Consider the following 26,433-nt stretch of genomic DNA (forward strand, 5'->3'; position numbering starts at 1 on the left):
TTTCAGATTCGTGCAGGAATCATGCAGACCTGCATATCTTGTTGGATTGCAGCTCCCAACAGTCCCAGCCAGCACAGCCAGTAGTAAAGAATGCAGGGAGTTGCAAGATCTGGAGGTTTACATGATTCTCATCTCTTTTCAAGATGGCATTTGGATCCCCCTGGGATTGGCAGTTTAGGGATGGGTGTTTAGAATTCTCTGCAAAACAGCTTTAGTGCCTCATCAAACTACATATCCCAGGATTCTAGGCTGCAACCATGGCAGTTGCAGTGCCATCATAGTACTGTACTATAACTGTGCAGTGTGAAAGGACCCTAGATTTGAAAGGATAGGCACACTAACAAATTATTGCAAAGGAGGGTGAGGTACTAAAGTTTTTGTGCGTGTCAAAAACTAGTGACTGTCTTTGGCCTGTTACAGACTACCAAAATAAAGCTGCTTCGGGTCTCTTTGGAGGTATGCTGTTTAAATGATGCATGCATCCTAAGAATCCGGAAGTTGCACCAAAGCTGCACTCCAGTGCTTAGGAATGGAGTGTGGCTTTGGCGCAACCTCCGGACTCTTAGGACCCATGCATCATTTAAATAGCATACCTCCAAAGAGACCCAAAGCAGCTTTATTTTGGCAGTCTGTAACAGGCCATAGGGACATTGTTTTAGTACGTCCCAATGTCTTCTGAGACTTTATACAGGACCTGGACTAGAGTTTCAAGTAAACTTTATGGGGGTTGTTTCCAAGTTATTTGAGTTATTTTCCTCGCTCCCATCCCCTTCTCTTTTCTATCCATTCCAAATTCCTCGAATTCTTTACTACATTAATCAACCAGCCCTTGCATCAGAATGTTATGCTGTGTGGCTACTTAGAAAAAAGCCCCATTGAGTTCAAGTGGGATTACTTCTGGGTAAGCAGCTGAACATTTAGGACATTGCAGTCCTAAAACACTGGCCAATTTTTCATGCAAATTTAGGAATGCATCTGGGTTGCTTTTTTTTCTGGGGGGGTGCAGAAATGGAGCTCTGAAAGGCACATTATTAGGAAGGAGCTGGAATTGGCAATTGTTCAGAACTCAGAGTTTTGGCTGGGAATGCTGTGTTCTGTACAGCTACCTGGTAGTGTTATTGAAGTTGCCATTGCAAGGTCATAGTGTTGGTCCACTCTTTGCTTGGTTCCTGGCACAAGGAAAATAAGGCAGAGTGCCAGCACTGCCTACAAAACTTAGTAAGCATGCTTAACTGGAAAAATAAAGTATAAAACACACAGTGGGACTTATTTCTGAGTTAACCTTCTAATACTTATGTATTAGCCCTGGTGGCGCAGTGGTTAAATGCCTGTACTGCAGCCATTCACTCGAAACCACAAGGTTGCGAGTTCAAGACCAGCAAAAGGGCCCAAGCTCGACTCAGGCTTGCATCCTTCCGAGGTCGCTAAAATGAGTACCCAGACTGTTGGGGGCAAATTAGCGTACTTGCTAATTAGCTTACTTGCTGTTCACCGCTATGATCTTTGGAATAGCGGTATATAAATAAAACAAATTATTAATTATTATCAAAGGTAATCTGTATAGATTATTAGTTTTTCCTTCTCACTCTGAGGTATTCTTTGCCTACTGAACAATATTATCAAGTGCTTGTAACCTGTCCAGCACAAACTGGTTTGATAAGCATTCCATGTTGTTATGTAATATTTATTACTGTTTAGCACATTTGTTGTGAATTAAAAACCCACAGTGTTTCAGTCAATGGTTTGTTTCATTTGGGAATTTATTTGATTACTGCTTCTGATGTTTAAGGTTATCTCAGATTGTACAATTGGCAAGAAAAAATAATAAAAACACAGGAAGGATGGTAGATGGTGCAAGAAAGGAAGATAATAACATCAGGAGCTTTTTTCAAACTTCAGCTGGAAATTGGTTAATAGTACAGCTGAGAGCCAGTGTGGTGTAGTGGTTTGAGTGTTGGACTATGATTCTGGAGGTCAGGGTTTCCCCGCTTTGCCATGGAAACCAATTGGGTAACCTTGGGCGAGTGACACACTCTCAGCCCCAGAAACTCCTGTAACAGAATCATAGAATCATAGAGTTGGAAGAGACCACAAGGGCCATCCAGTCCAACCCCCTGCCATGCAGGAACTCTCTATCAAAGGGTCACCATAAATTGGAAACAACTTGAAGGTGCACAACAACAATTCCTACTCAAGATCAACCTCATTTTTATGTATTTTATCATTGAAAATTTTCAAACTCGACTTTATTTACCAACGAATAACTGTACAACATATGTACAGTTGGCCCGCCCCTTACGCGGGCTTGCCTTCCACAGACTTGAGTTCACGTGGAAGGCAAACTCCAATAGAAACAACGAGACACGCGCCCATGGTGCGCATATTACGGTGAGCGGCTGGAGTGCCCCCCATTATTATTAATGGGATTTCACCATATGCTCAATTCCCCTTATGCGGGGGTCTGGAATGCTTGTCTGTTTTCTTTTGTTTCTGCTGGATGTGAAGCATGCAGCTCAGTGCTAACAGCATAACCTTATATACACATATGCAAAAATAGGTCCAATGATTTCTAATGAGTCTCACTCTCACTAACGTATAAAAGGTAAAGGTAAAGGTAGCCCCTTGACATGAATGTCTAGTCATGTCCAACCGTAGGGGGTGGTACTCATCTCTGTTACTAAGCCGAAGACCCACCGGTGTCTGAGAGCTGCTCTGGTGGTCATGTGGCTTTTTCTGGAGCTACTTCAGGACCCTAACCATCTTAATGTGACCTTGAGAGGATAAATATGTATTATGATCACAGACCAGAATAAATGTAGCCATGGCTAGACCCTCCTCATCTAAGACACCGAAGCAATGAGATGAATTTTTAGCTTGCACACAATACAAGGCAATGAGTCCTCCCCCCCCCCCATACAATATACTTAAATACTAGCTGGGGCTCACTGCCTTTTTGAATTCTTCCATTTGTATCCAAATCCTCTCCCCCTCTGCACACACACACAAGGCTGCATCCACACTGGAGAAATAACCCAGTTTGGCTCCGCTTTGACTGCCCTGGCTCAAGGGCTACAACAAACTCCAACTCCCAGAATTCCATAGCCTAATAATGCATAAATACCTGGATACAGCCTAACAATGCATAAATACCTGGCTCTAAGGAAATGGATTGCAGTCCACAGAAGCTCATGCTAAAATAAATCAGCCTTAAATACGCTCTCTTTGTTTTAATTTAAAGAGAGAAGGTGGCTGAATGGGCAAAGATTACTGAAGAAAGTCAAGGCAGAAAGCACAAAGGCAAATTTATAGCTGAATACCAAGAAAACAAATATTATGACCACAGGTAATCTATGTAATTTTAAAGTATACAATGAAGAGATTGAAGTAGTTCAAGATTTTCCATACTTGGGCTCAGTCATCAGTCAGAGACTTTAGGAGACTGTAGTCAAGAAATCAGAAGAATAGTAGGACTCAGAAAGGCAGCTCTGGAGAAACTAGGCAAGATCCTGAAGTGTCAAGTTATGCTATTAAATACTAAAAACATGCAGGGCTAGCTGGGTTGGCCATTTAACAAATCCATCAGTGATTACCTTTATCGGCCAACCAAAATGCACAGTATATTTGTGGCAAGCTTCAAAAGCTTGCCACAAGTATGTTGTGCATTTCGGTTGGCCAATAAAGGTATTCAATATTAAAGTTAGGATTAGTACGTAGGGAGCGCTATGCAGCTTGGGTCCAGGCTATTTGAAGGACAATATCTCCCTGTACGAGCCCCCAAGAATATTGAGGTCATCGGGAGAGACTCTTCTCTCGGTCCTACTACTCTCTCAGGTGCGTCTGGTGGGAGCAAGAGAAAGGGCCTTTTCAGTGGCTGCTCCCAAGCTCTGGAACTCCCTCCCTAGAGAGGCCAGGATGGCTCCATCCCTGCTGTCCTTCCAGGAACAGATAAAGATGTTTCTATGCCACCAGGCTTTCACATGACAGAGGTGCTGTACTTGTTTTCGTTTTAAAGGGTTTTAAACTTTACCTTTTAATAATGTAATGTTTTTAATTGTTTGAATTGTTTGTTTTTTAAACTTGTATTTTGCATGTTTAATAGTTTTTTAACTTGGAATGTTTTAGATTTATAAGCCGCCTTGAGTCCCTATACTGGGAGGAAGGCGGGGTATAAATAAACATAAACATAATAATAATAATGGTGGCGCAGTGGGTAAATGCCTATACTGCAGCCATTCACTCAAAACCACAAGGTTGCGAGTTCAAGACCAGCAAAAGGGCCCAAGCTCGACTCAGGCTTGCATCCTTCCGAGGTCGCTAAAATGAGTACCCAGACTGTTGGGGGCAAATTAGCTTACTTGCTAATTAGCTTACTTGCTGTTCACCACTATGATCTTTGGAATAGCGGTATATAAATAAAACAAATAAAACAAATTAATAATAATAATAATAATAATAATAATAATAGCAGCTAATAGAAAGAAAGTAGTTGGCTGCATGAGTTTTCCTAGACTCGAGCCTACTTCCTCAGATGCTCCATCTTTCAAGTTAGGATACTGCATGCCCTCTTTTATTTCCCATTTCTATGTATGGTGGTGAAAGCTGGCCAGTGGAGAAAGCTGGGCAGGAGGAACATCAGCTCATTTGAAATGTGGACCTCTGGTGCCCTAAGAAAGCACACTTCCCAGAATTCCATAGCCCTGAGCCAGGAGTCCAGGACAGTTAAAGTGGAGTCAACCTGGCTTCTTTCTGCCTTGCAGATGCAGGCTCTGATCCCCGGGGGAGCCCTGAACACTCTTGCATTCCTGGCATAGCAGAGGCAGCTGTCTCCACCTCTTTCTTGCAGAGGCCAGCCTCCCTGGCTCTCCTTACAGCTGGAGAATGCTTGCCTGCCTTCCTTCCTTCCAGCAGGGCAGGCAGAGGAGGAGGAGGCACTGGTGGGGATAGTTAAGCTTCTTACATGCATGCACTCACTCATTCTCACACACACAGATGCACTAAGGCACTGAGATCAGAAGCTCCCAAGTCCCCAGCTAGGCTTTGGCAGCTCCTGGGTGGGTTTTTTGCCTCCCTCCAAAGGCAAGGGAAAGGACCAAGCTGGGACTTTGGAGGACACAAGGCACCTGGAGTCCAGATCTCTGGGGCTTGAGAAGAAGAGACCGTGCTCCTGCTATGATCCGGTAAGTTTTCACGCCATTTTGGGCCAAGCAGAGGTCCTCCTTTTCCAGGACCTGTCTTCCATGTCTATCTTCTCTGAAGGAGGAATCCCACAATGTCCTCCATTTCCAGCCTGACTAAGAAAAATGGATTTACATTGATATGAGTAGAATTCCAAGATATAGCTGTGTTAAGCCTGTAGAATCAGTATGTAGAGAGATCTAGTAGCACCTTTGAGACTAACTCAAGAAAGAAGCTGGCAGCATGAGCTTTCCTGGGCTTCAGTTGACTTCCTCAGATGCATTGTCCTCCATTTGGAGTCTGACTAAGAAGCATGCATTTACATTGATATGAGTGTTTTTTTTCAGGGTTAACAGAGGTCCTCTTTTTCCAGGACATATCCTCCATTTCCACCTTCTCTCCATGAGAACTTCCACAATGTCCTTCATTTGGAGTTGGCTGAGAAACAGGGATTTCCATTTCTAGAAGCCTTTTTAGTTCAGGGTGACCAGGGGTCCTCCTTTTCCAGAGTGCCCTCCATTTCAGCCTTCTCTCTCTAGGAGGAACTCCACAAAGTCCTCCATTTGGAAGCAAGACCGTTATCTTGATATGAGTGCATCTAGCTTAGATTTGCAAATGCCCTACATTTTCCCTGACTGCCTTACATCTTGCCTTCCTTTGCGATTACAGGACCAATCCCAAGCCTGGTCAGGGTGGCATCTCTGCTTTTCAATTGGAGGAGGCCAGGGCTAAGTCCCAAGCCTTTTCGCCATCAGTTTGGGGAGAGGAGGCCCCATCTGGTCAAATATTGGGTCTGGGAGATCCAAGGATTTGGCACTTTGGTTCCTCTTGAGCCAGTGGTGAGAAAGAGGTGAAAAGTCTTGAGAATTCGCTTGCCTCAAAACTCTCTTCTGCTCCAGGCTGTGTTGCAAATGATTATCAGACAGGGGAATGAAACGCCATTGTCCTGCCCTTTTCCCGTTCTCAAAATGTGATCACGAGAAGATTTTCATAGGACATCAATCACACTTATCGGACATTATCCCATTCGGAATGCGCGATTGACTGCAATCACACAACTTTCAAATGATGTTGCACAGATCCCATCATTGAAGGAGCATTGCCTGGCATTTTGTATTAACGGGAGTTAGCGTTAATGCAATGCTGCTTCAATGACAAGACAATAGTGCTGCAATCTGAAAGCCTTTCGCGGGATCGCAGTCAAAGATGGGATAAGGATGGGGAAACAATCTCATCCTTATCCCATCCCCATGTGATAATCTCCATTGTTTTATAGAACACAGAGAGAGAGAGTTTTGTCTGGGGAAGGAAATGTTTGGAGGTCTTCAATGATTAGGGTTCACCTTGACTTGGAGCCCTGGTGGTACAGTGGTTAAATGCCTGTAGTGCAGCCACTCACTCAAAAACCATAAGGTTGTGAGTTCAGTCCCAGCCAGGGTCTCAGGGTTGACTCAGCTTGGCGTCCTTCTGGAGGTTGCTAAAATGAGTACTTGTTGGGGGCAGTTAGCTTACACATTGTAAACCCCTTAGGGGAGTGCTTAAATGCACTGATAAGCAGGATGGAAATGTACTTGCTATTGCTATTGCTTTGTGTTGGCACCGGAGGAGGTGAGCCTGTTAGGATGGCATTGCAGGTTGGGTTGGCACCTGAGTTGACCAGAGGGCTTCCTTTTCTAGGGCATGTCCTCTAGAATGGATTATTTCAGCCTTCTGTCCAGAAAGCAGGACCGAGAAGCCTGAATGTATACTTCTATGCATGTTTTACCTGTTCTTTGGCCGTGTCCTCCATTTTTCTTGAGTATCCTCCATTTTTCCTGGGGCCTGATGGTTAGGACATCTGTGGTTAGGACATCTGGTCACCCTGCCCAAACATTTCCTTCCACGCAGGATGAGCAGATATGCTCCTTTCCCCAGGACCTGTCCTACATCTTCTGTCCAGGAGGAATGCCAAAGTGTCCTCCATTATGGACATGGCTAAGAAGCATGGATTAATGTTTATATGAGTGTTTTAGCTCAGGGTGATCAGAGATCCTCTTTTTCCAGGACCTGTCCTACATTCAAATCTTCTCTCCAGGAGGAATACCACAGCGCCCTCTGATCTGAGCATGACAAAGAAACATGGATTTATATTTATATGAGTGTTTTCAGAACAGAGTGCCCAGAGGCCCTCCTTTTCTCACGACACGTCCTACATTTAAATAAATAAATAATAAAAAATCTTTATTTGTATACCACCCTTCAAAACATCAGGGCGGTTCACAGCAGATATTCATACAATTTCTCCTTTCCGTCCAGGAGGAATACCAGAACATTCTTCATTTGGAGCCCAAATATGTAACTAAGGAACCCGAATATGTAACTAGCTTTTATGGGGGGGGGGTGTCACATCCTCCATTTTGCTGGCATGTCCTCCATTTTGTGGGGCCTTGTCCTCCTTTGAGGTTAGGCCATCTGGTCACCCCACTTCCAGGGATGCACATATGCCTTCATGCACAGAGAGAGAACAAGAGGAGAGATCCTGAGGTTTGGCTTTGGCCTTTGTTCCCTTCAAGCAAACTCTGGGCACTCACTTTGCAGGAATGTTAATTGCAATCCAAAGCCGGGTGATGTCAGCGCAGAAGAATTTGGAAAACAAAGAGCCAGCAAGAGAGAGCCAGGGAGGCCAGGGGACTGGCAAGGCTGCACAGATGGTCAATTGCTGAGTGCACTGGTGGCCATCGCTCACCCCTTCGCCGCCCCACTTGGCTTGGGCTGCATCCACACTGCAGCAATAACCCAGTTTGACACCGCTTTAACCACTGTAGCTCGATGCTATGGAATTCTGGGATTTGTAGTTTGTTGGATCACCAGAGTTTGGGTCCAAAACACACTGCAGAAATAATCCTGTTTGAGATTGCCCTGGCTCAATGTTAGGGAATTCTGTGAACTGTAGTTCTGTGAGACATTTAGCCTTCTCTGTCAGACAGCTCCGGTGTCACAACAAACTACAATTCCCAGTATTCCCTAGCCCTGAGCCAGGGCAGCTAAAGCAGTCTCAAAATGGATTATTTCTGCAGTGTGTTTTGGACCCTTGGACTCAATCAAGGATGACATAGCCCTGAATGTGCAGGACTTGCGCAAAACTGTGGAGGACAGAGGGTCTTGGAGAGGTCTCATCCATGGGGTCGCCATGAGTCAAGGACAGTTAACACAGTTACCAGATCTCCTCTTTTTCCAGCACATGCCCTACATTTCAACCTTTTGTCCAGGAGGAATTTCAAAATGCTCTCCATCTGGAGCCTGGCTAAGAAACATGAATTTACATTTCTAGGAGTTGTGGCCCTTAGAGACAGATGTCCCTACCGCCAAGGAGGACAAAGCCCCACAAAATGTAGGGCATTCTGGAAACATAGAGGCCAGCTGAAAGATAAATTCAGGCTACTTAGTCAGGCTCTACATGGAGGACCTTGTGGAATTCCTCCCAGAGAAGAGGCTGAAATGTAGGACAAGTTCTGGAAAAGAAGGATGTCTGGTTACCCTATCCCAGGAAAGTGTGGTTGCTTTACTATTCTGGATCCTAAGGACAAAGTGACATACATGCCTCCTTGAGGAGGAGTAAGCCCCATTAGCCATAGTGGACTTACTGTGTGACCTTGGGCAATAGTACATGTGTCTTAGCACCTCTGGTGTGCAGTAAGTCAAATATTATTAAAGTCCGGGGCATTCTCAGAACACACTCCTTGGCCATATCCAGCCTCCACAAACCTAGGATCAGAAGGCAAGGCTTCAAGGACAGAGGGAGGGCATACTTGATTTCCAGCTGTGCAACTTGTCTTTGTTAGAAATCAGCTAAGGGATGGTGCCTTTCTTTTGAGATCTCTCATTGCAAGGAAATGAACGTTTAGTCAGAATTCATTCCAGAGACCATTTTTGTGTTCTGTTTCTGATTCTGGGGTTAATTTTTTTTTTTAATGCCCTGGAATCTCTTCTCTTGTGAAAGATTAGGATACTCCTAGGAACGGAAGTGGAGACAGGAATGCAGGTTTGGGGTTAGCTTGTAATAGATGGTCCTTAGGAGGGTCTTGCCACTGGATGGTAGAATCTCTAGTTTCAGAGGATTCTTTCCCCTCCTGCCCCTCCCTGATAATAATTAAGTAGCCTTAGTTTAAAACTTGTATGCAATATCTACTATATGTATATAATACCTACTATATGTGATAACTTGGAATAGTTATTCTTTTGGATAACAGTTCTCAGAAACCCCAGTAGGTATGGCCCTATACTGCCTGAGGATTCTGGGAGCTGTTATCCAAAAGAATAACTATTGCAAGTCGTTGCATACAGCCAGGTTCTTTTTTTTTTTTTTTTTTTTTCATTTCTGCATTTCTGATCTTCTTTCCAGGCTGGTATTTATCAAGTCAATTGTGGGTTTTTATTCATGGCCTACTTCACTGGAGGAAGACCCAGATTTTAAATTTATATGTCATTCTGCACACTCCTCAAAGTTAGAATGCATTCCTCTTTGTGAATGATTGAAACAATTGTCAATGATATTGGCTTCTGAATATAGATGCATAGGATCTTTATCGGAAACCAGCCCATCCATTGTGGATTTGGAACTGGTGGTCCATAATGTGGTTCTTCCTCAAGAAACAGCCAGTATGGCAAGTGTTCAGGGATAATGAGTTCTAGTCTATCAATAACTGTAGGGCCATGGATTTTCCACTTCTATCATAAAGGTCTGCAGGGCTGCAATCCTAAACATAGTTGGAAGAAAGCCATTGAAACCATATGTGTTTACTGCATTTTATTCTGCCAAACCTCAATTTCTCTTCAATAGTTTTCACATGATATTATTAATGAGCACTTTGAAGCAAAACCAGAAAGCCTGCAAATGCATTCTTAAAGGGGGGGGGGAGATTAACCATTTTATATAAGGAACACTTGGTGGGACTTGAGCATCCATGGATTTTAGTGTCCATGGGGGTCCTGGAACCAAACCACAGCAGATACCAAGGGTCCGCTGTATACACCATTATGTTTTTATTTTCTCACAGAAACCCTGCATGGTAGGCTTCATTGGCATCTATGAAGAAGTTGTGAATTCAAAACAAAACAAGGTTTTAGTGCTTCCAGTCATTTTTTTCTATATCTTAAAAACAGGGAGCATTGGAAGACTTTTTTCAGCACACACTTGTCACTGAGCTGTAATATCTGCTGACCCTTGTTCCCTTTCCTTTCAGAATCATTTGGCAAGACATTGGTTGCTAGATTCCAGAGGAAGCATTTTTCTCTCTCTCTTACTCACTTTGGTGCATTTGGGAACTACTGGTGGACAACACAAATTGAGAATGAGAACAGCAGAGGATTCCTCTGGGACTGTCCTTCACCGCTTGATCCAGGAGCAATTGAGGTATGGCAACCTCACAGAAAATCGTACACTCCTGGCAATCCAGCAGCAGGCCCTGCGTGGAGGTGGTGGAGGTGGAGGAAGCGGTGGTAGCCCACGGTCCTCCCTGGAGAGTCTCACCCAGGAAGAGAGCCAGATGGTTCAGCAGTCCACACGACAGGAGCCGCAGGGCCAGGAGCACCATAGCGATCACCTCTACCTGGAGAATAATATGTACCATCTCTACCAGCCTCAGCACAAAGGAGAAGAGCTCCCCACCTATGAGGAGGCCAAAGCTCATTCCCAGTATTATGCTTCACAACGAGGGGGCCAGCAGACTGGGGCAGCCTCATCTGGTGCACAAGCTGAAGGAGGGCCACACCGATCTGGTGCCTCTGATGCCAGCAGTAAACACCAGGATGAGTCGCTGAAAGAGTTGAAACATGGACACGTGCGGTCACTAAGTGAGCGGCTCCTGCAGATGTCACTTGAGAGGAATGGTGCCAAAGCTCAGAACCACATGAGTTCCTCTCACAGCTATCCTCAGCTATCTAGGCACCACCAGCTCTCTGTCTCCCGGGGGAAGCCCTCCGAGGCTCCTGAGTCTGGTGGCCCTCCTCCAGAATATCCCTATCTAATCCCTCCACAAGAAGCAACAAGTGGTTACCTTGTAGACTCCAGGCACCACTACAGAGAAGGTCCAGGATTTCAACATCCTGAAATCAGGTAATCTTATCATTATATACCAGCTCTCACCATCCTGCTTTCCTCAGGTGTTTTGTTAGGAAACCTGGAGATGATGGGGGTTTGATATCTAAGGACAGTAGGGCTGTAGTCCAGCATAGATCTGGTGGGTTCATTTTAGGGACTGGGTGTGCAGTTTAGGGACTGTTGGTACCTACTTTGCTATTACAAAATTTCAGTTTGCTTAAAAACTGAAGTTGCTCTGGAATAATGAATTCAGTTCCAGTAACCAACTGGGCTAGAAATCTATTCTTGGCTGGAGTTGTTAAGGCCCTTGGGGATCACTAGCTTGAACCACTTCACACATTTGCCCTTCCATCTGTTTGGATGGAAATTACCTTCTTATTTTCCTAGAGAAGGAGAAATGCATTACATAAGCAATCTGACTCAAAATCTTGAGGTTCTGATTTACTTTGAGAAAAGTAAGCTGGTTTAGGGCTTGTCTATCTTTTTCCATGGCTACAGTCTTTTTCTGTCTTTTTTATCTTTTCCCATGGCAACAGTCCTCCCTCCCCCACCACTTGATCTGAATGTATGGTTCACTTTGCTTTGGAAAGAGGTCCTAGTTTTAGGTAACAAAAGTTAAAAGAGGCCAGATTCTTGGTTAACAGTGTTCTCATTTATCCCAGGAAAGGGGGAAAACCTATTCAGATTGCATGGGAATACTTAAAAGGAAATAGACAGCCTATATGTACAAAACCAGAGCTTGGTCAGGTTACTTTTTTTGGGGGGGAAGACAACTTCTGCAGGCAAGGGGATTCTTGGAGTTGTCATCCAAAATAGTAACATTTCCAGGCTCTGGAAACAAAAGTCTTGCCTCACTTATTTTGAGGCTCATGTGTGAGCAGAAGAAGTGAAGAAGCACACTGTCCACATGGCTTAGTTTTGGAGGAGAATGGTTAAGGACACATCTCTTCATTCAGTCACCTCATAAGCAAAATGTTGGAGAGATCAGACTTGGACTTCTTGTGCTTGCTTGGAAAAGTGATGCCCATAAAATGGCATCTGGAATAGCAGATACAGAAGAGGGAAGAAAAGAGACCCTCTGTTCTCTGCTCAGCAGAAGTTATGTGTGGTTGTATAGTAAACGCGCTGGGTTTTTTTCTTCTTTGAGGAAAGTTAAGTATTTTAGGAGATAACCCCAAAGTAATCAGAGTAAGCCCACAAAATATGAACGGGGATTTAGCTTAACATCCTGTCTCTTTCACATATCATTGGCTTCCTGAGATCATGGGTGGTGCCGCCAACAATAGATAAGTATGCAGATGGCTAATCTTGGATAAAGTATGGCATTTTTGAAGTCATTGTACTAAAGGCTTTCCTCTTTGCTTCGGAGTAACATACTTTTACAAAGCTCTTAGGAGAGCATTTACAATGAGTTCTACAACTGCTTTCCAGTTTTTGTGACTTTCTGGCAAGCTGCATTTTTCAAGAAAGATGAGGGGAACTGAACCATAATTTTCTCACTGTGAAGCAAAGTGTAGTAAATGCTGACAGGAAGAGATAATGTTGGAGACAGGAAATAGACTCTTTCCTGGGAAAGCAAAAGGAGGGGGAGGTGGCAGCTGTATGCTAAATGGAAAGTGCATTTATTTTTGTTCCAAGATCCCAAGAATGTCTGAATGAGTCTCCATCAGGCAAACTTGAGTGAGATGAGACCATGTCTTTTCAGGAAGCACCTTCCCATTAGGCACCAGGATGTCAGCCATGCTGAATTCTAAAAATTTTCAAGCTACAGTTACAGCTGAAGGTTATGCATTGTTAGCAACTGCATTAATAATGTTTTTTCCAGGAATAACAACAAGAATTCTGCACGTTAGAGATATTTCTTTATTTACTACATGCTCATTTCAGAGCCCCAAACCAAATTTTGACCACTTTAAGACATAACACCTACATTGAAATGTATACCCCATGAGATATTGATATGTTTTGTTTTCTTGACTACTTTGTTTATTTGAACATGCCAACTTACGGTATGCCTGCTTACCTTAACCTAAGATTAATGGGATCTCAGTCAGACTTAATTCTATTGTCTGGTGCTTGATAGTATGTTTGACAGAGAACCAAGTGAAATTTAGGTTTTGTAAATGGATGGCCCTGAGTGATGATGTAAAGTTAGCACACTATGAAACAGGCTTCTGTCCCATTTTGGGGGGTTTTGAACTTCAAACATATTGGTAGTTATTCAAATACACTTTTGTGAGTATCATAATTGTGAGTTTTGATAGCAGATCTCATGGCAGGCTTCATATTATCCTAATAAGCACAACGTCTTTGTGCTCTAAATGACTTGAAGCCAAGTCAAGGGCAGCATGGGATAGTGGGGAAGCTGCTTTCATTGGATAATCCCTTTCTTAAAGTAATAGAAATTCAAGGTATAAAATCCCTGAGGCTCAGTGACTTGCGTTGTTCATTTAACTGCATCAAGTACTTGAGCCAAAGCTACCAGTTTGCACAGGACTGGCAGGGGTGGGGGCAATAGATAATATTGAGGTCTTCCAGTTGCAAAATGCTTCACTTTAATTCTTTGCCCTCTTCTTTCTTTAGGGTGATGCAGCCCCAGATGTCCCAAGCTTTCCTGCCACAACAGGCTACACTGTGCCACAGCCCTCTTGCATCATTGTCTTCAATGGGTATGGAGGCCTTTATATCTGCTCAGGCTGCTTCTGCCAGTAACCATTTATCCCAGATGGAAGTTGTACTGATAGAAAATGAGAAGATGCTGAGAGAGAATGAGAAGCTTCAGAGGCAAAATGAGTTACTGCGGCGGGAATTGGAAAGCTACAGTGAAAAAGCCAACCGAATCCAAAAGGTAAAGGAAAAAGCACCTTTATCAGCCACCCAAATTGTCCAGAGCACAATGCAATAGATTCAGATCCAAATGCAGGTTGACAAGCTGCAAACCATCCTCATATCTATCAGTTGCTCATCATGACACTTTAGATTTATTGTAAGAAGTGGCATTTGTGGCTATTTGTTAGTCACTCCTTTAAGCTGGCATAGGTGGCAGTGAGACTATGGAGACTCCAGTTTTATCCTGTCTAACCAGGCTTGGAAATGCAAAAATAAGTTGAACAACTTCTGTGTCTATCTGGTAGAAAGGTTTACATCCAGGGTGGCTTTCTTTGCAGGTTTTTTTTCCAGAACAAGATAGTTAAGTTGTCCCTCAGCTGATAAAATCAGAATTCTTTTCTTTGACCCTTTCTTAGTCTTTCTCTTTGGATTGATTCTGCTGCCATCCTAAACATGAGCTAGCATCATTTAGCAGCAGTGGCAGAGAGCAAAAGAAGAAGGCTAAGGTTGTATTGCATGGTTTTATTGGTAGGGCAGTCCAACTCATATTCATTCACAACCATTTCTACTTTGGGTAAAATAAACTCCTCAGTCATAATCACTCTGAATAATTGTAATTCACTGATTTTCTGTGAATGGAAAAGACTGCATGAATCTAACTCAGTACCTTAGCTGTCCTTCATAAATTATGTAAATGAAATTTGGCTTTGAAAGTTGATATTGTCTCCTTATGCATCAGCAACTTAGGGGGCAGCCTTAGTGAGGCAAAGAAAAATGGCTTCTCCCACCATTTTGATGGGAAAAGCCATTTTAGGTATTTGCTACAGAGTGGTTAAGGGTGCAGTAAGCCCTTTCTAGGTTAGAAGTTAGAAATGGGAAGATAAATTATGCCAGCTTGGACTATTTTTCCATCTAATTTAGTATTATAGACTATTCTACCTAGATTACCTTGACTAGCAGTGGATCTCAGGCAGAGGTCTTTCCCTTTCTCTGCCATCTGATCCTTTTAATTAGAAATTGTCTGAAGGAACCATTGGACCTTCCTTCATTTTGATTAGTTAATCTGAGAGTTTCATTGGGACAAGGTTTTATATCAATACTATCCTGGTTGTACTTCCCATGAGGTCATTGGTTCAAAGTACTGGGTCTGTGTGGAAACATAACTGAAAGCTGTAGAGGAGGTCAAAACATGTAGGTGTGTTGCAGAAAGATAATGAAGAAACAATTAGAACCAGGGTTTGGATTTTTTATTTTACTTTATTACTACAACTTACAGAAATTGCCAACAAGTAAGTATTTGTTACTCTCTGTTTAGAACAGCTGCTTCTGGGAAACAAAAAGACAGTTTTTCTGAAACTTTCCTCTTGTCTGTTTTCAGAAGCAGCTGTCATGAAAACACGTCTTTAATTTCTTTTCTTTTTAATATTGTCTCTCTCCCAAGTAAACAGCTGTGGAGCATAAGGATACAATATCCAACAGGTCTTAAGATGAAGCAGTTGTTGAGTAGAGATTAAAAGAGTCTATTCACCACCTCTATTGTGCCTTCTCCCTATCAGGCCCCCCACCCTCTTGGGGTCTGTACCAGGCAGGTCACAGAAAGTCTTTTGTGCAGAAACACACAAGGAAAGGCCTGTTCTAGCCTGGCTTTAGGCAAGGGCAAAACTACTCCCCTCTGAACCAGCTGAGCTATTTGAGGACTGCAGGAGGCACGTGCCAGGCCTGCAGAGGTGGGGATGTAGTGTGAATATGCCAACCCTGCAAAGGAGAATAAAAATGGAATATGTAATTGGATGGCAGAGTCTTCTGCCAGCTAAGATCAAGGAAAAGAAAAGAAGGAAAGGCTGCAGAATACACAAACAATTGTCATCTTTCCCAAAAGAGATTGATTAATTTAGCTTACTTTTTAAAATGTTTCATTTTTCAAAGTCTAAATTCATGATTTTATGGGTCCTTTGTCACTTTGTTACAGTATGAAATCCAGCTATAGTTAGCATTGCCAGCCTTCTAGAGTAGTTACAGTCACTTTCACTTTTCAGTGTTTTTAACAGTACATTTTCCCGCTTACTGTTAAAATTAAACTGCTAAGGGCATTCGAATTTTCTCTCATTGCCTATGGTTTAATTGAAGTTTCTTATTTCTTTCCCTTAGCTGGAAACAGAGATCCAGCGAATTTCAGAAGATTATGAAAACCTAATGAAAGCATCTTCTAAGCGAGAGGCATTGGAGAAAGCCATGAGGAACAAGAAGGATGGGGAGATGCGCCGGTTGCAGGACTTCAACCGGGATCTGAAAGGTAAGACATAACCTTGGGTATAAATTCAGTCCCAATTTCAAAGTAGAGGATATAGTAATTATAAGGCTTCCAGTGACATGGACCTACTGATAGGCTAGATTATGTAACTGTAACATTGAAAGCCAGAGACTCAATTCAGGTAATTGGGTATGAACTTCAGAGACTTTGCACACTTGATCCACCTCTCTCTGTGGGGCTTCTCTCTCTTCCATTGCCCCTAGTGTTTCTGATCATACTTTGGAGGGCAAATGCTAGCCATATTTTTGCTAAACTGAATGTCATGGCAAACTCTTTAGTTTAGTGGTAAACAGAAATAGAGGGACCTGTGTACAGAAAGTGGAAGTGGTAATGTGCATGTTCTTCACAATCTTTCAAACCCAGAGTGGGAATCTTTAACTCTCTGAGTGTTTTGGATAACAGCTCTCCCAGTCCATTGTCATTGGACCTGTTGGGTGTGCTTGATGGGAGTTGTAAACCAAATCACCTAGAAGCCCAGAAGTTGCCCATCCCTGCTTCAAAGTGTGGATGGGAAGATAATTTGATCTGCCTACTTAGGACCCTGATAATCTAATTCTAGGGGAAGAAACTAACAAAACAGTAAACTAGAATTTGACAGTGGATTGTTTTATTGGTTTGAATCCAGAAGAAGCTTTAAACATAGAAGAAAAAAGATGCCTTTGCTAGCAACCAGGTGCCCCATACTACTGCATACTGCTAGTGCAGAGCTGAACAGCTCTTGGTGAAAATGGTGCTGGACTGCATTTTCCAAAATTTCTCACCTTTGAGTGTGCTGGCTAGGGTTATGGGAGTTACAGTCCAACAACATCTGGACAGTTGCATTTTGGACACCCCTGTTTAAGTGATAATGATTTCTCACATTGTCTTCTGCCTTAGTCTATAGTATTAGCAGATGGCAGTAAATGCCTACATTCCTCTGGTAACTAATGGGAGTTTATCTGAATAATATTCTAATCTGATTTTTCTTTCAATCCACTGCAGAGCGTTTGGAGTCAGCAAACAAGCAACTGGCCAGCCGGGCACAGGAAAACCAAGATGGTAACCAAGGGACAATGGCAAAGCTGGTTGCCCAGAGTAAGTTTCTCTTGAAAGGCTTCTGATGTTGTAACTGCAGGGCTAACCCACTTGAGCTGTTCTTTGTACCTCTTTCCTTTTTCTAAAACTTCTGCTTGCAAGAGAGTTTGAAGGGGAAGAAAGCTGAAAGTCCCTTTAAGATTGTGGAGGAGGCGGATCCTCCCTTGGAAGCTTTTTGCCATTCCCCAGAGAGCGCTAAGCTGTTCTTGGCACTTAAACTAGAGCCATTAATCACCACAGCCATCAGTGTGACCTGGATTCTTTGCATTCCAGTGGCTGTTCTGGCTGTCCCAGCACACAGGCTCTACTCCCTCTGTTTAAAGTCCTAGGTCCAAGTTGTGGTCTCTCTTGCTCCCTCCCTCCCTCCCTCCCTCCCTCCCTCTCTATTGTCCTCAGTTTTTGAAAAAAAACAGAGATTCTAGTTACTTTCTAGTAACTAGAAACAGATATAAATAGGGCAGATAGATTTCATATATACATAAAGCAATCGGAAAGAAGTGAAGTGTAGAATTGTAGAATTGAGCTGTTGTGTAACTATGTTTGTTGTGCCCACTTATAAAAACCAATAAAAATAATGAAGAAAAGAGAAAGCAGAGATTCTTGCCAGGAACTGACTTGAGAAGAAAAGTAGAGAGGGAGGGCAGGAAGATTTTTGTTCTTAATTTTTCAGTATCCAATGCAAGAAACTACCTTTATTGCATCATGGATTCTGCTCCTTCCTCCCTGATATACCCTTTTTCCTGGTCTTATAAATACAGCTATGTGAGACAGGATAACCCTATGTAAGAACATTCCAGAATCAGCTGCACTGCCTTCAGTGTGCCTTCCACCCTAGAAACTCTGTTTATAGTTGCAATCCCAGTTTCTAGCCCTCTCATAGCTGTTCTGTTTGTTGCTGCTCAGTGGTCATTAGTTATTTAAATAATTTCTTAAAGGAGTTGCATTCAGATTGATCAGGCTTACCCATTTAGTTTTGATCAATACAACTTTCATATGTGACCCGTCGTGACAGGCAAGCAACCACTTCTTGGGATCTAGGAGAAAGGAAGTGAAACATGTTTACTCACAGTCCTGAAAGCACTTAAGACTTTGTAACCTGGTGGGAAAGATTTGCTTGAACCATGAATGGAGCTGCCAGAGCTCAGTTACACTTCCTTGTTCTTTCTGGTTTGGCAAACAGCAGAAAACTCTGTAGTCTCTCCATGCATGTATGCTCATACAAACAACCCCAGGTAATTCTGGATAGGGCTGGGGAACCCGTGGCTCTCCAGATCTTGTTGGGCTCCACCTCCCATAAGTCCCAGCCAGTCTGACTGGTGGGTTATTTATTTATATTTTGTTGCTTTTATTTATATCCTTCCATCTTCTCACCTTTAGCAGTCAAGGCATCGTACAAATGTTTTAAACAGATTCAGCTAAAAGTACACAGAACAAAAGTTAAAATAGAATTGAAAGCAATTAAAAGCCTTCCCATTAATATAGGGGAAAACAGAGACAGTAGAGCACTTTATTAAAGGCTGTCTCTGTATGTGTAATCCACCTTCAGCAGCCTCATAAGTGAAAGTACCATTTGTCAGATAGCCTGAATCTAAATCTCATACTGAGGGCCTTCTCAGTGGCTGCTTCTGGGGTCTAGAACTTTCTTTCCAGAGAGATTAGATTGGCATCCCCCTTGCTTGCTTTCTACAAGCAGTTTTAACTAGTTTTATCTTTGGTAGTTTAATTATATTTTTAAACTTTTGTATGTTGTGATTTTTTAGCTATGTTTGTTTTAACTGTTGTAAGCCTCCTTGAGTCCTGAATTGGCAAAAGGGTGAGATATAAATATGATAGTGGTGATGGTGGTCCTAACTATTACATTTAATGATTCACAATTGTGTTTGAGCATTATATAGGGGTTGATAGTCTGATAACATTTGGAGGGCCATAGGTTGCCATCTCCCTACTTTATAACATTATATTAAGTTCCCACAGATAGTTCACTGGGCTTAAACAAACTTGGTGTACCTGCCATGAACACATCATGAAAAACAGCAATGTAAAAGTGCCCAAATTGGGACAGTGATAGTCGAGGTCAGATCCTAAAATCAAAATACCTTGGCACAGATGTCCCTTTTCTAGTAGTTTTTTGTGTCTCTCAGTTTTCTGTATATGATTCAACTCCACTATAGAATAATTGAACAGTTAGTAGTTGCAACATTCATTTGTCTTCAAACTAATCAGAAAACAGATGGTGTAGTAAAAAAAAATAATTACTTTGTAGAGGCTGTAAAGAATGTTTTTGGCTTGTGTTGTTCTCCTATTAAGAAGGAGATGGATAGCCATACATGTACTTTGTGTTAACAGTCTTTTCACATGTTGCTTCCAGACTATGAGTACCAACAAGAAAGAGAAAAGCTACAGTGTGAAATTGGACGACTGCATAGTGCCAACGATGACCAACGTCGGCGGGCAGAACTGCTAGAACAGGCACTGAGCAGTGCCCAGGCACGGGCAGCCAAAACAGAGGATGAGCTACGGAAAAAGCGAGCATATGTGGAGAAAGTTGAAAGATTGCAACAGGCACTGGCCCAGCTCCAGGCAGCCTGTGAGAAAAGGGAGCAGTTGGAAATGCGTCTCCGCACTCGCCTAGAGCAAGAGCTGAAGATGCTGAGGGCTCAGCAGGTAAGAGGGAGGACCAAGAAGCCTTGAAAGAACAGTGCAAGCATGCTTACAAATGTGAGGGGTTAAAAATCTGAGTTAGCTAGCTTCTCATGACTTACATTTATGTATCCTCTCCTTGGTAGATGTTTAGCAGTTTCATTTTGCATTAACTTGAACACAAGTGTTCATAGCCAGGGTGGGCAACTTCTAAGGGTCTGGGTCATTTTCTCAGCACCTCAGCAGGCCATGTACCCCATTCTGAAAATTTGTGGGGAGGACAAAGTACAGAATATAAGATAATGCCACCATCAACTTGGGCTTTTTTGTTCCCCTCTCAGGCCTGAAACAGCCTTTTTGGGATCAGGAAGTGACCTTTCGGTATCCCATACCCAAGAAGACGCGGTGTTTTTGAAACATCAGCCAAATAATATTTGTGTGAAACATGATTCAGTCAGTTTGTCCAGGATTGTTAGATAAATCTGGCTTACCAGATTCAGAATTATCTGATCAGAAACAATTAGCAGCTAGCTTTTGGGACTGGTTAGATCAGGGTTTCAATCTCTGCTTGACCATGGAAACCCACTGAGTGACCTTGCGTGAGTCACATACATTCAGCCCTAGAAAACCCTGTGATAGGTTTGCCTTTGTGTCATCACATATGAGAAATGACATGAAGGCATACAACAACAACAAATAAGTTAGCATATGATATTTTAATATGCATGTAATGAAATCCCCCATTCACCATTTATGAAATCTTGTTAACCCGAGATAGAGTTCATTGTCAAAAATGGTCAAAATTAACCACTTTTGGAAGCAAAGGAGGAATTACAAAATGCTTTGTCAGTAAATCTTCATTTACAGGACAGAAAATTGAGTGTTGAAAAAGTGAATGGCTGCAGTTTCCAACTGCCAGATATGGAACTATTTGGTATGCTGAGATTCTGCGCATATTCCACTCAAACCCAAAGTGCCAAAATTCCTAAAAGTAGTTCAATTCAGGCTCTGTATCATCCAAATTTAGACCCATTATGTTGTATGTATGAATAGGCTCTTTCTGCCATCAGTTCTCAATATCAGTGTTACATACCAGTCTTTGTTTTTCTTTGCCAAACCAGAGACAGATGGGAGTGCCTGGTGGAGGATCCCCTGAGTTGAATGCCCACATGCTTTCTGAACAGCTGAGGGAAAGGGAGGAGAAGATTCTAGCCCTGGAGGCTGACATGACCAAGTGGGAGCAGAAGTACCTAGAAGAGTGTACCATGAGACAGTTTGCCATGGATGCTGCTGCCACGGCTGCTGCCCAGCGGGACACCACCATTATCAATCACTCCCCGCGCCAGTCCCCCAACAGCAGCTTTGATGAGGATCTTTTGCTGGCAAACCACAAGCACCAGGAGATGGAGAACAGGTTGGTCTTATTAAAGGAGATACCAACTGCCATGAACTCAGTGTGGTGGAGAGAATAGGTCCCTTGAATGTAGCATTAAAGCATGCCTTTGTCCCATTTTTCTTTCTCACATGGTCTGTTTTCATATATTTCCAAGGTTAAAAGAACTTCATGCTCTAATACTTGAGAAGGATGCTGTCATCAAAGTCTTGAAGCAGCGCTCTCGTAAAGATCCCAGTAAGGCTCACCAGGGCTCCCTGAGACCTGCCAAATCAGTGCCATCCATCTTCACAGCCTTTGGTGCCCAGTACTGGCCAAGCACCTCTTCCAGTGAAAGTGGCTCTCAAAGCAACCCAGGTAATACATTGATACTTTACTTGATACTGAGAGATGAGAAAGGAGGAATTCTGTAGTTATGATGTGTCTGATGGTCTTTGAGTTTTTTCAGTGAAACATTTGATTGGGGCCATATTTTCTATGGTGTCCGTATTCATTTGAATTACTTAGAGTTCTGTTCTTAAAACATTTTGATTGTATTTGGATGTCATGTTTCCACTCCTCTGTGATTTCCTGAATCAGGAAAGTTAATTGGAGACATCCATTGTTTGCTGTGACATTAAGGCAATCTAAATTTTATAAATACTGTGTTTTGTAATGAACTCTACAAACTATGGTTTGCAGTACAGACTGTGCAAGAATGATCTGATTATACATCCTCCATCTTTTAATCAGGAGGGTAATAAGTACCCTTCTAGGTACTTATTTTAACTCTGTAAACCTATTCTGGCTTTTCTGAATTTGCTGATCTAAAGAGGGTGACTTTTTCTGCTTCCTGCAGCTCCCAAGGCCTCAGCAGAAGTAAGCATCCCATCAACTTGTGTCCCTTTCCATACCAAACATGGCAGTAAAGATGGGAGTACCCAGACTGAAGGCTTGCCTGAGAACACCCAGTTTGACAAGACTGAGTCCTGTCTTGAAACCAGCAGCAGTGCTGCAAATTCCCTAGGTAAGTACCACCTGTTGGTCTAACCCATAGAGAGTGGCTGTGGGAGAACCACAGTGCCTGTCTGACCTTCTCTTCTGGATTCTGCTAATAGCTATGCTCACAGTGCACCAAGTGAACTGCCTTCTCCTGCCAGGGATGCTTGAGAAGGTTCACATAACTAAGAGGTGAATGTAAAACTGCTTGCTGCAGGCTAAATGCCAGGACTGAGATTCCTGCCATAGTGACTAATCATGAGTTTCATGCAATGCAGGGTAGGCTTATCCTCAAGGAGCAGGTGGAGCTGAAGGGAACAGAAAAAAGCACAGTGTAAGGAAGAGGCCAGTTGTTACCCACTCCACCGCACGCACGCACACACCCCCACACACAGATAAATAATATCCATTGATTCAGTGAGTCTACTCTAGTTGAAACTAACAATTGTTTTGGGGTCAGAGATTAATTAAATAGTGACTTGTGGGTTAAGACTGCACCTCTTCAAGCTACCTAAATTCTCTAGATGGCCTTGCAGATACCTCATTCCACTGTAAATCCCCCTGTTCAGACATCCTTAGAAAGAGAGGAGTATCAAAATATAGTTCTTGTAGGGAGGGCAAAATCTGAGTGGCTGCTATCTGTTTCTGAGTGGCTGCTATCTTCACCTCTTCAGCTTTGATGTTATCCTTTTCAAAGGCATGAACATAGACATGAACTCTGTGTGCCACAAATTGAACACAAGGCCCTCCAATGGTTATTGAACTGCAACTTACATCATTAAACACCACTGACTATGCCAGTTATGAATGGTGGGAGCACAGGTCCAAGAACATTTGGAGGGCTATATGTTTCTCATCTATTTAAGAGGCTCTAACAAGAGTCAAAACTACCCCATTCTCAGAGAGTTAGTTGCATTTTTCACTGTATGTCTCTAAGGCTGTTTATATTTTAATTCATGTGTAGGATAGCTTTCAGCTACGAAATATATTTGGGTCATTGATGGTTAGCATTACTTTCCTGCCAAAAATAGTTCTGAATTTTTCTTTTTGCTTGTCATGGTTGCCAATAAAACAAGAGCTGTTTTGTTTTTTCCCTTTGCAGAGACTTTGCCAGCTGCTAAAGCCCTGGATCTGTCAGACATGGTGGAGATTCTTATCTGAAGGACAGAGATTCCTCTGTACACATCATGTTCCTGAACCTAGCCACTCTTCTGTGCCTTAGCAGATTGCTGCCTTATCAGGGGGACAGTAACTAATGACAGAGCAAAGACTGAGGAACTCTTCCAGCAACTGGAACAGACTGTGGAGCATGGGACAAAGACTTAGCAAGATGGACTGGAGGAGAAACATGGATATGTGATATGAAGCCTCAATTGCAATATGTCTCCTTTGGACAGTGGGTGCCCACTATACCCCAGAACAGATTTCTTCCTTCCTGCAGCAAACTGTACAGCAGCTGGAGCATTGTGCATGGAAATAATGTTGGCCTAAAGACAGCTGCTCCACTTGTCCTTTGCTGCTAGTTTTCCCAAGAGATGGGAGCACAAACTGGGGAGCCAAGTGGGATTCATGCACCACCAAGCTGTGGCCCTGCAGAGGGCAACATGTTGGGTTAGAGTCCTGGAAGAAAAAATAGATGCCTCATTTTGGTTGGCTCCTGGCAGGTACCTGGACCTAAAATGTAAGCTATTGTATGCAAAGGGGGTTTATCTGGTGCTGGAGTGGTTAAAAAATTCCCTGTACCATCTCTTTCCCCCAAATCCACCTGTCATCTCCCAAGAAGGAGAGACCACTGTAGATACTGGGGATTTAACACAATATCTTCCATTGTCTGGATGATAGCATATGGCTTGCCATTGGTACTGAGGAAAGGGGGAGAGAGGGAAATCAAGGAGATGTGGCCACATCTATTTTTATTTTTGTAAATAATATCTCTAAATATAAGCCTAATAGTAATCAACATTTCAGTCACAGTCCTTCTGCTTTGCACTTTTCCTCTCCCTTTCTGATAATTTGCAGTAGATCTGCTTGTTCTCTCTATTCGTTCCATGAAAACTATTCCCCCGTCTTGTTTTCAGAATTCTCTAGTGTTTGCTTTTTCTTTTCCTTCATTTCATATCCTGTTTGTCCACAGTTAAATATCCGCCTTCAGAGTCCTTCAGATTCCATTTCCTTTGAAGCAATTTCCCATGATGCTTCAGACTGGAATTTCCCTCCTCTGTGTTTGAACAGCAGCCACAGAACAAGCCAGGCATTTCTGTTCATGTGTGTGTTGACTGTTTTTCAAGCTGCCTCCTTTTAAACTGGATGCATCCCTATGTGGTGTAGATCAGCACAGCTGTATTGGAATGAATTACTCTGTTTCCCCAGCTGGTGTAACACTGGGGTCATTCCAAAAGCAGGGAAAACCATCTGGTCCAAAGCAGATTCAGGACTGGGCTTCTTTCTGACATGAAGTGTCGTGATTTAAAGAGGACTTGAAGAGCAAATTGGAAACTATACTAAGAGAGAGTGGGTGAAATATGGCACAGTATGTGTGTGGGGGTTTGTGTTGAGGTGGTGTGTTTGTGAATTGAAGACATGTGGCCAAGAAGTGGAAGTAGTTTTTTCCCTAAAATGATAAAGGGCATTTGTGGGAATGATGAGAATGAATATGGATGTGCAAAACAGCTTTATATATCAGAAGTGTCTCTTCTTTTAAGGCAGACTACTCCTCGGTAAGATATCAATTGCAGGCACATCTCTCCCTTTCCATGGAACCACTCCAAAATCTGCAGTAGAAATCCTTTTACACTCCCCTGCCTACTGACAGCTGGCTTCTGACAGTAGCCTACTTTGATGCGAGTTCACTATGGACTCCAGCAACTCTTTTTCTGTCTTCACACACTTTCATCCCTCTCCTGGACCCCCATCTGTGTTAAACAGTGCATTTGCTGGACAACTGCATTTTTTAAAAAAAAAAATGGGAAATATCCCTCCATAAATAATGTAAAAAAGGGGTTCAGTTATTGTGCATTGTTTACAAAGTGAAAACAAAGCAAAAAAGTTACAAGAGAGAAAGACACAGCTTAATATATTTCATATTAATATTTGGTATTCTTTTAAAAATATTTTTGTGCTGTGAACTTTTTTTTCTGCCAAAGACAGGGGTGTTTTCTTTTTTGGTGCATTTTAAGTTATCTCAGATATTTAAATGTAAACATGACTGTTTTATTATGCCGCCCTATACCGAGATTGCTGTAGCATTCCACTTGGTATAACAATATTTTAATTAAATAATTTTTGTCTAAGCTCTAGCCTTTCTTCTTTTGCTATATTATCTTCGTTTTGTGAGTGGGTGGTGCAAAAGTGATTAAATCCACAAAGATGAGTAAAGGCGAACAATTATCTGCCTTTCCACCCTCATTTGTATGTGTTGTTATTATTATTATTATTATTATTATTACGTTTATCTATATAGCGCCATAGGCTTTACATAGCACCTTACAAAGGAGTTAAACAATCCAAAAATAAAAACAAAGCCTGCCTACGGTGCACAATCTAAAACCACAAACAAGATTTTAAAATTAATAAAGGTTAAAACAATACTATAAAATGTAAATTAATACAAATAATAGGACATAAAATCAAGATGAAAGTTGGAAGGCTTCCCTGAATAGAATAGTCTTTAGACTTAAAATAATCGAGAGACGTGGTAGTCCGCAAATTCATGGGAAGGAGATTCCAAAAATTGGGGGCAGCGTGGGAGGAGGGGCGTATCCGAAAAGGGGCATAGGAAACCCTTGACTGAATCAGCAGCCCTGAATCACTAGAGCACAGAGAGTGAACTGGAAGATAGGGGAAAACAAGTGCTAACAGGTAGGTGGGGACCAAACCATGAAGGGCTTTGAATGTTAGCAATAACAGCTTATATAACGGATTCTAAATGGGATCGGGAGCCAGTGAAAGGGCAAC

At 42.5% G+C, this 26,433-nt stretch overlaps 1 protein-coding gene across 1 annotated transcript; it reads left to right on the forward strand.

The window, feature by feature from the left end:
* The first annotated feature begins 4,876 nt into the window (after positions 1–4,876).
* Positions 4,877–25,769, forward strand: AMOTL2 (angiomotin like 2). The gene is made up of 10 exons (XM_042459022.1): positions 4,877–5,177; positions 10,398–11,269; positions 13,838–14,102; positions 16,232–16,376; positions 17,376–17,468; positions 19,837–20,132; positions 21,230–21,522; positions 21,659–21,858; positions 22,340–22,507; positions 23,582–25,769. The coding sequence occupies exons 2-10, from the start codon at positions 10,506–10,508 to the stop codon at positions 23,638–23,640; spliced, it is 2,283 nt and encodes a 760-aa protein (XP_042314956.1). The 5' UTR covers positions 4,877–5,177; positions 10,398–10,505; the 3' UTR covers positions 23,641–25,769.
* The last annotated feature ends 664 nt before the right edge of the window (positions 25,770–26,433 follow it).

This window comes from Sceloporus undulatus, chromosome 3, assembly GCF_019175285.1.
Source record: "Sceloporus undulatus isolate JIND9_A2432 ecotype Alabama chromosome 3, SceUnd_v1.1, whole genome shotgun sequence".
Classification (NCBI taxonomy): Eukaryota; Metazoa; Chordata; class Lepidosauria; order Squamata; family Phrynosomatidae; genus Sceloporus; species Sceloporus undulatus.

Excerpts from the sequence above, each read along its gene's own strand:
- AMOTL2 (XM_042459022.1), top strand. The coding sequence starts at position 10,506 with ATGAGAACAGCAGAGGATTCCTCTGGGACTGTCCTTCACCGCTTGATC. Across the intron at positions 11,270-13,837 it reads TTTCAACATCCTGAAATCAG|GGTGATGCAGCCCCAGATGT; the intron begins GTAATCTTATCA and ends TTCTTTCTTTAG. Across the intron at positions 14,103-16,231 it reads AAGCCAACCGAATCCAAAAG|CTGGAAACAGAGATCCAGCG; the intron begins GTAAAGGAAAAA and ends TCTTTCCCTTAG.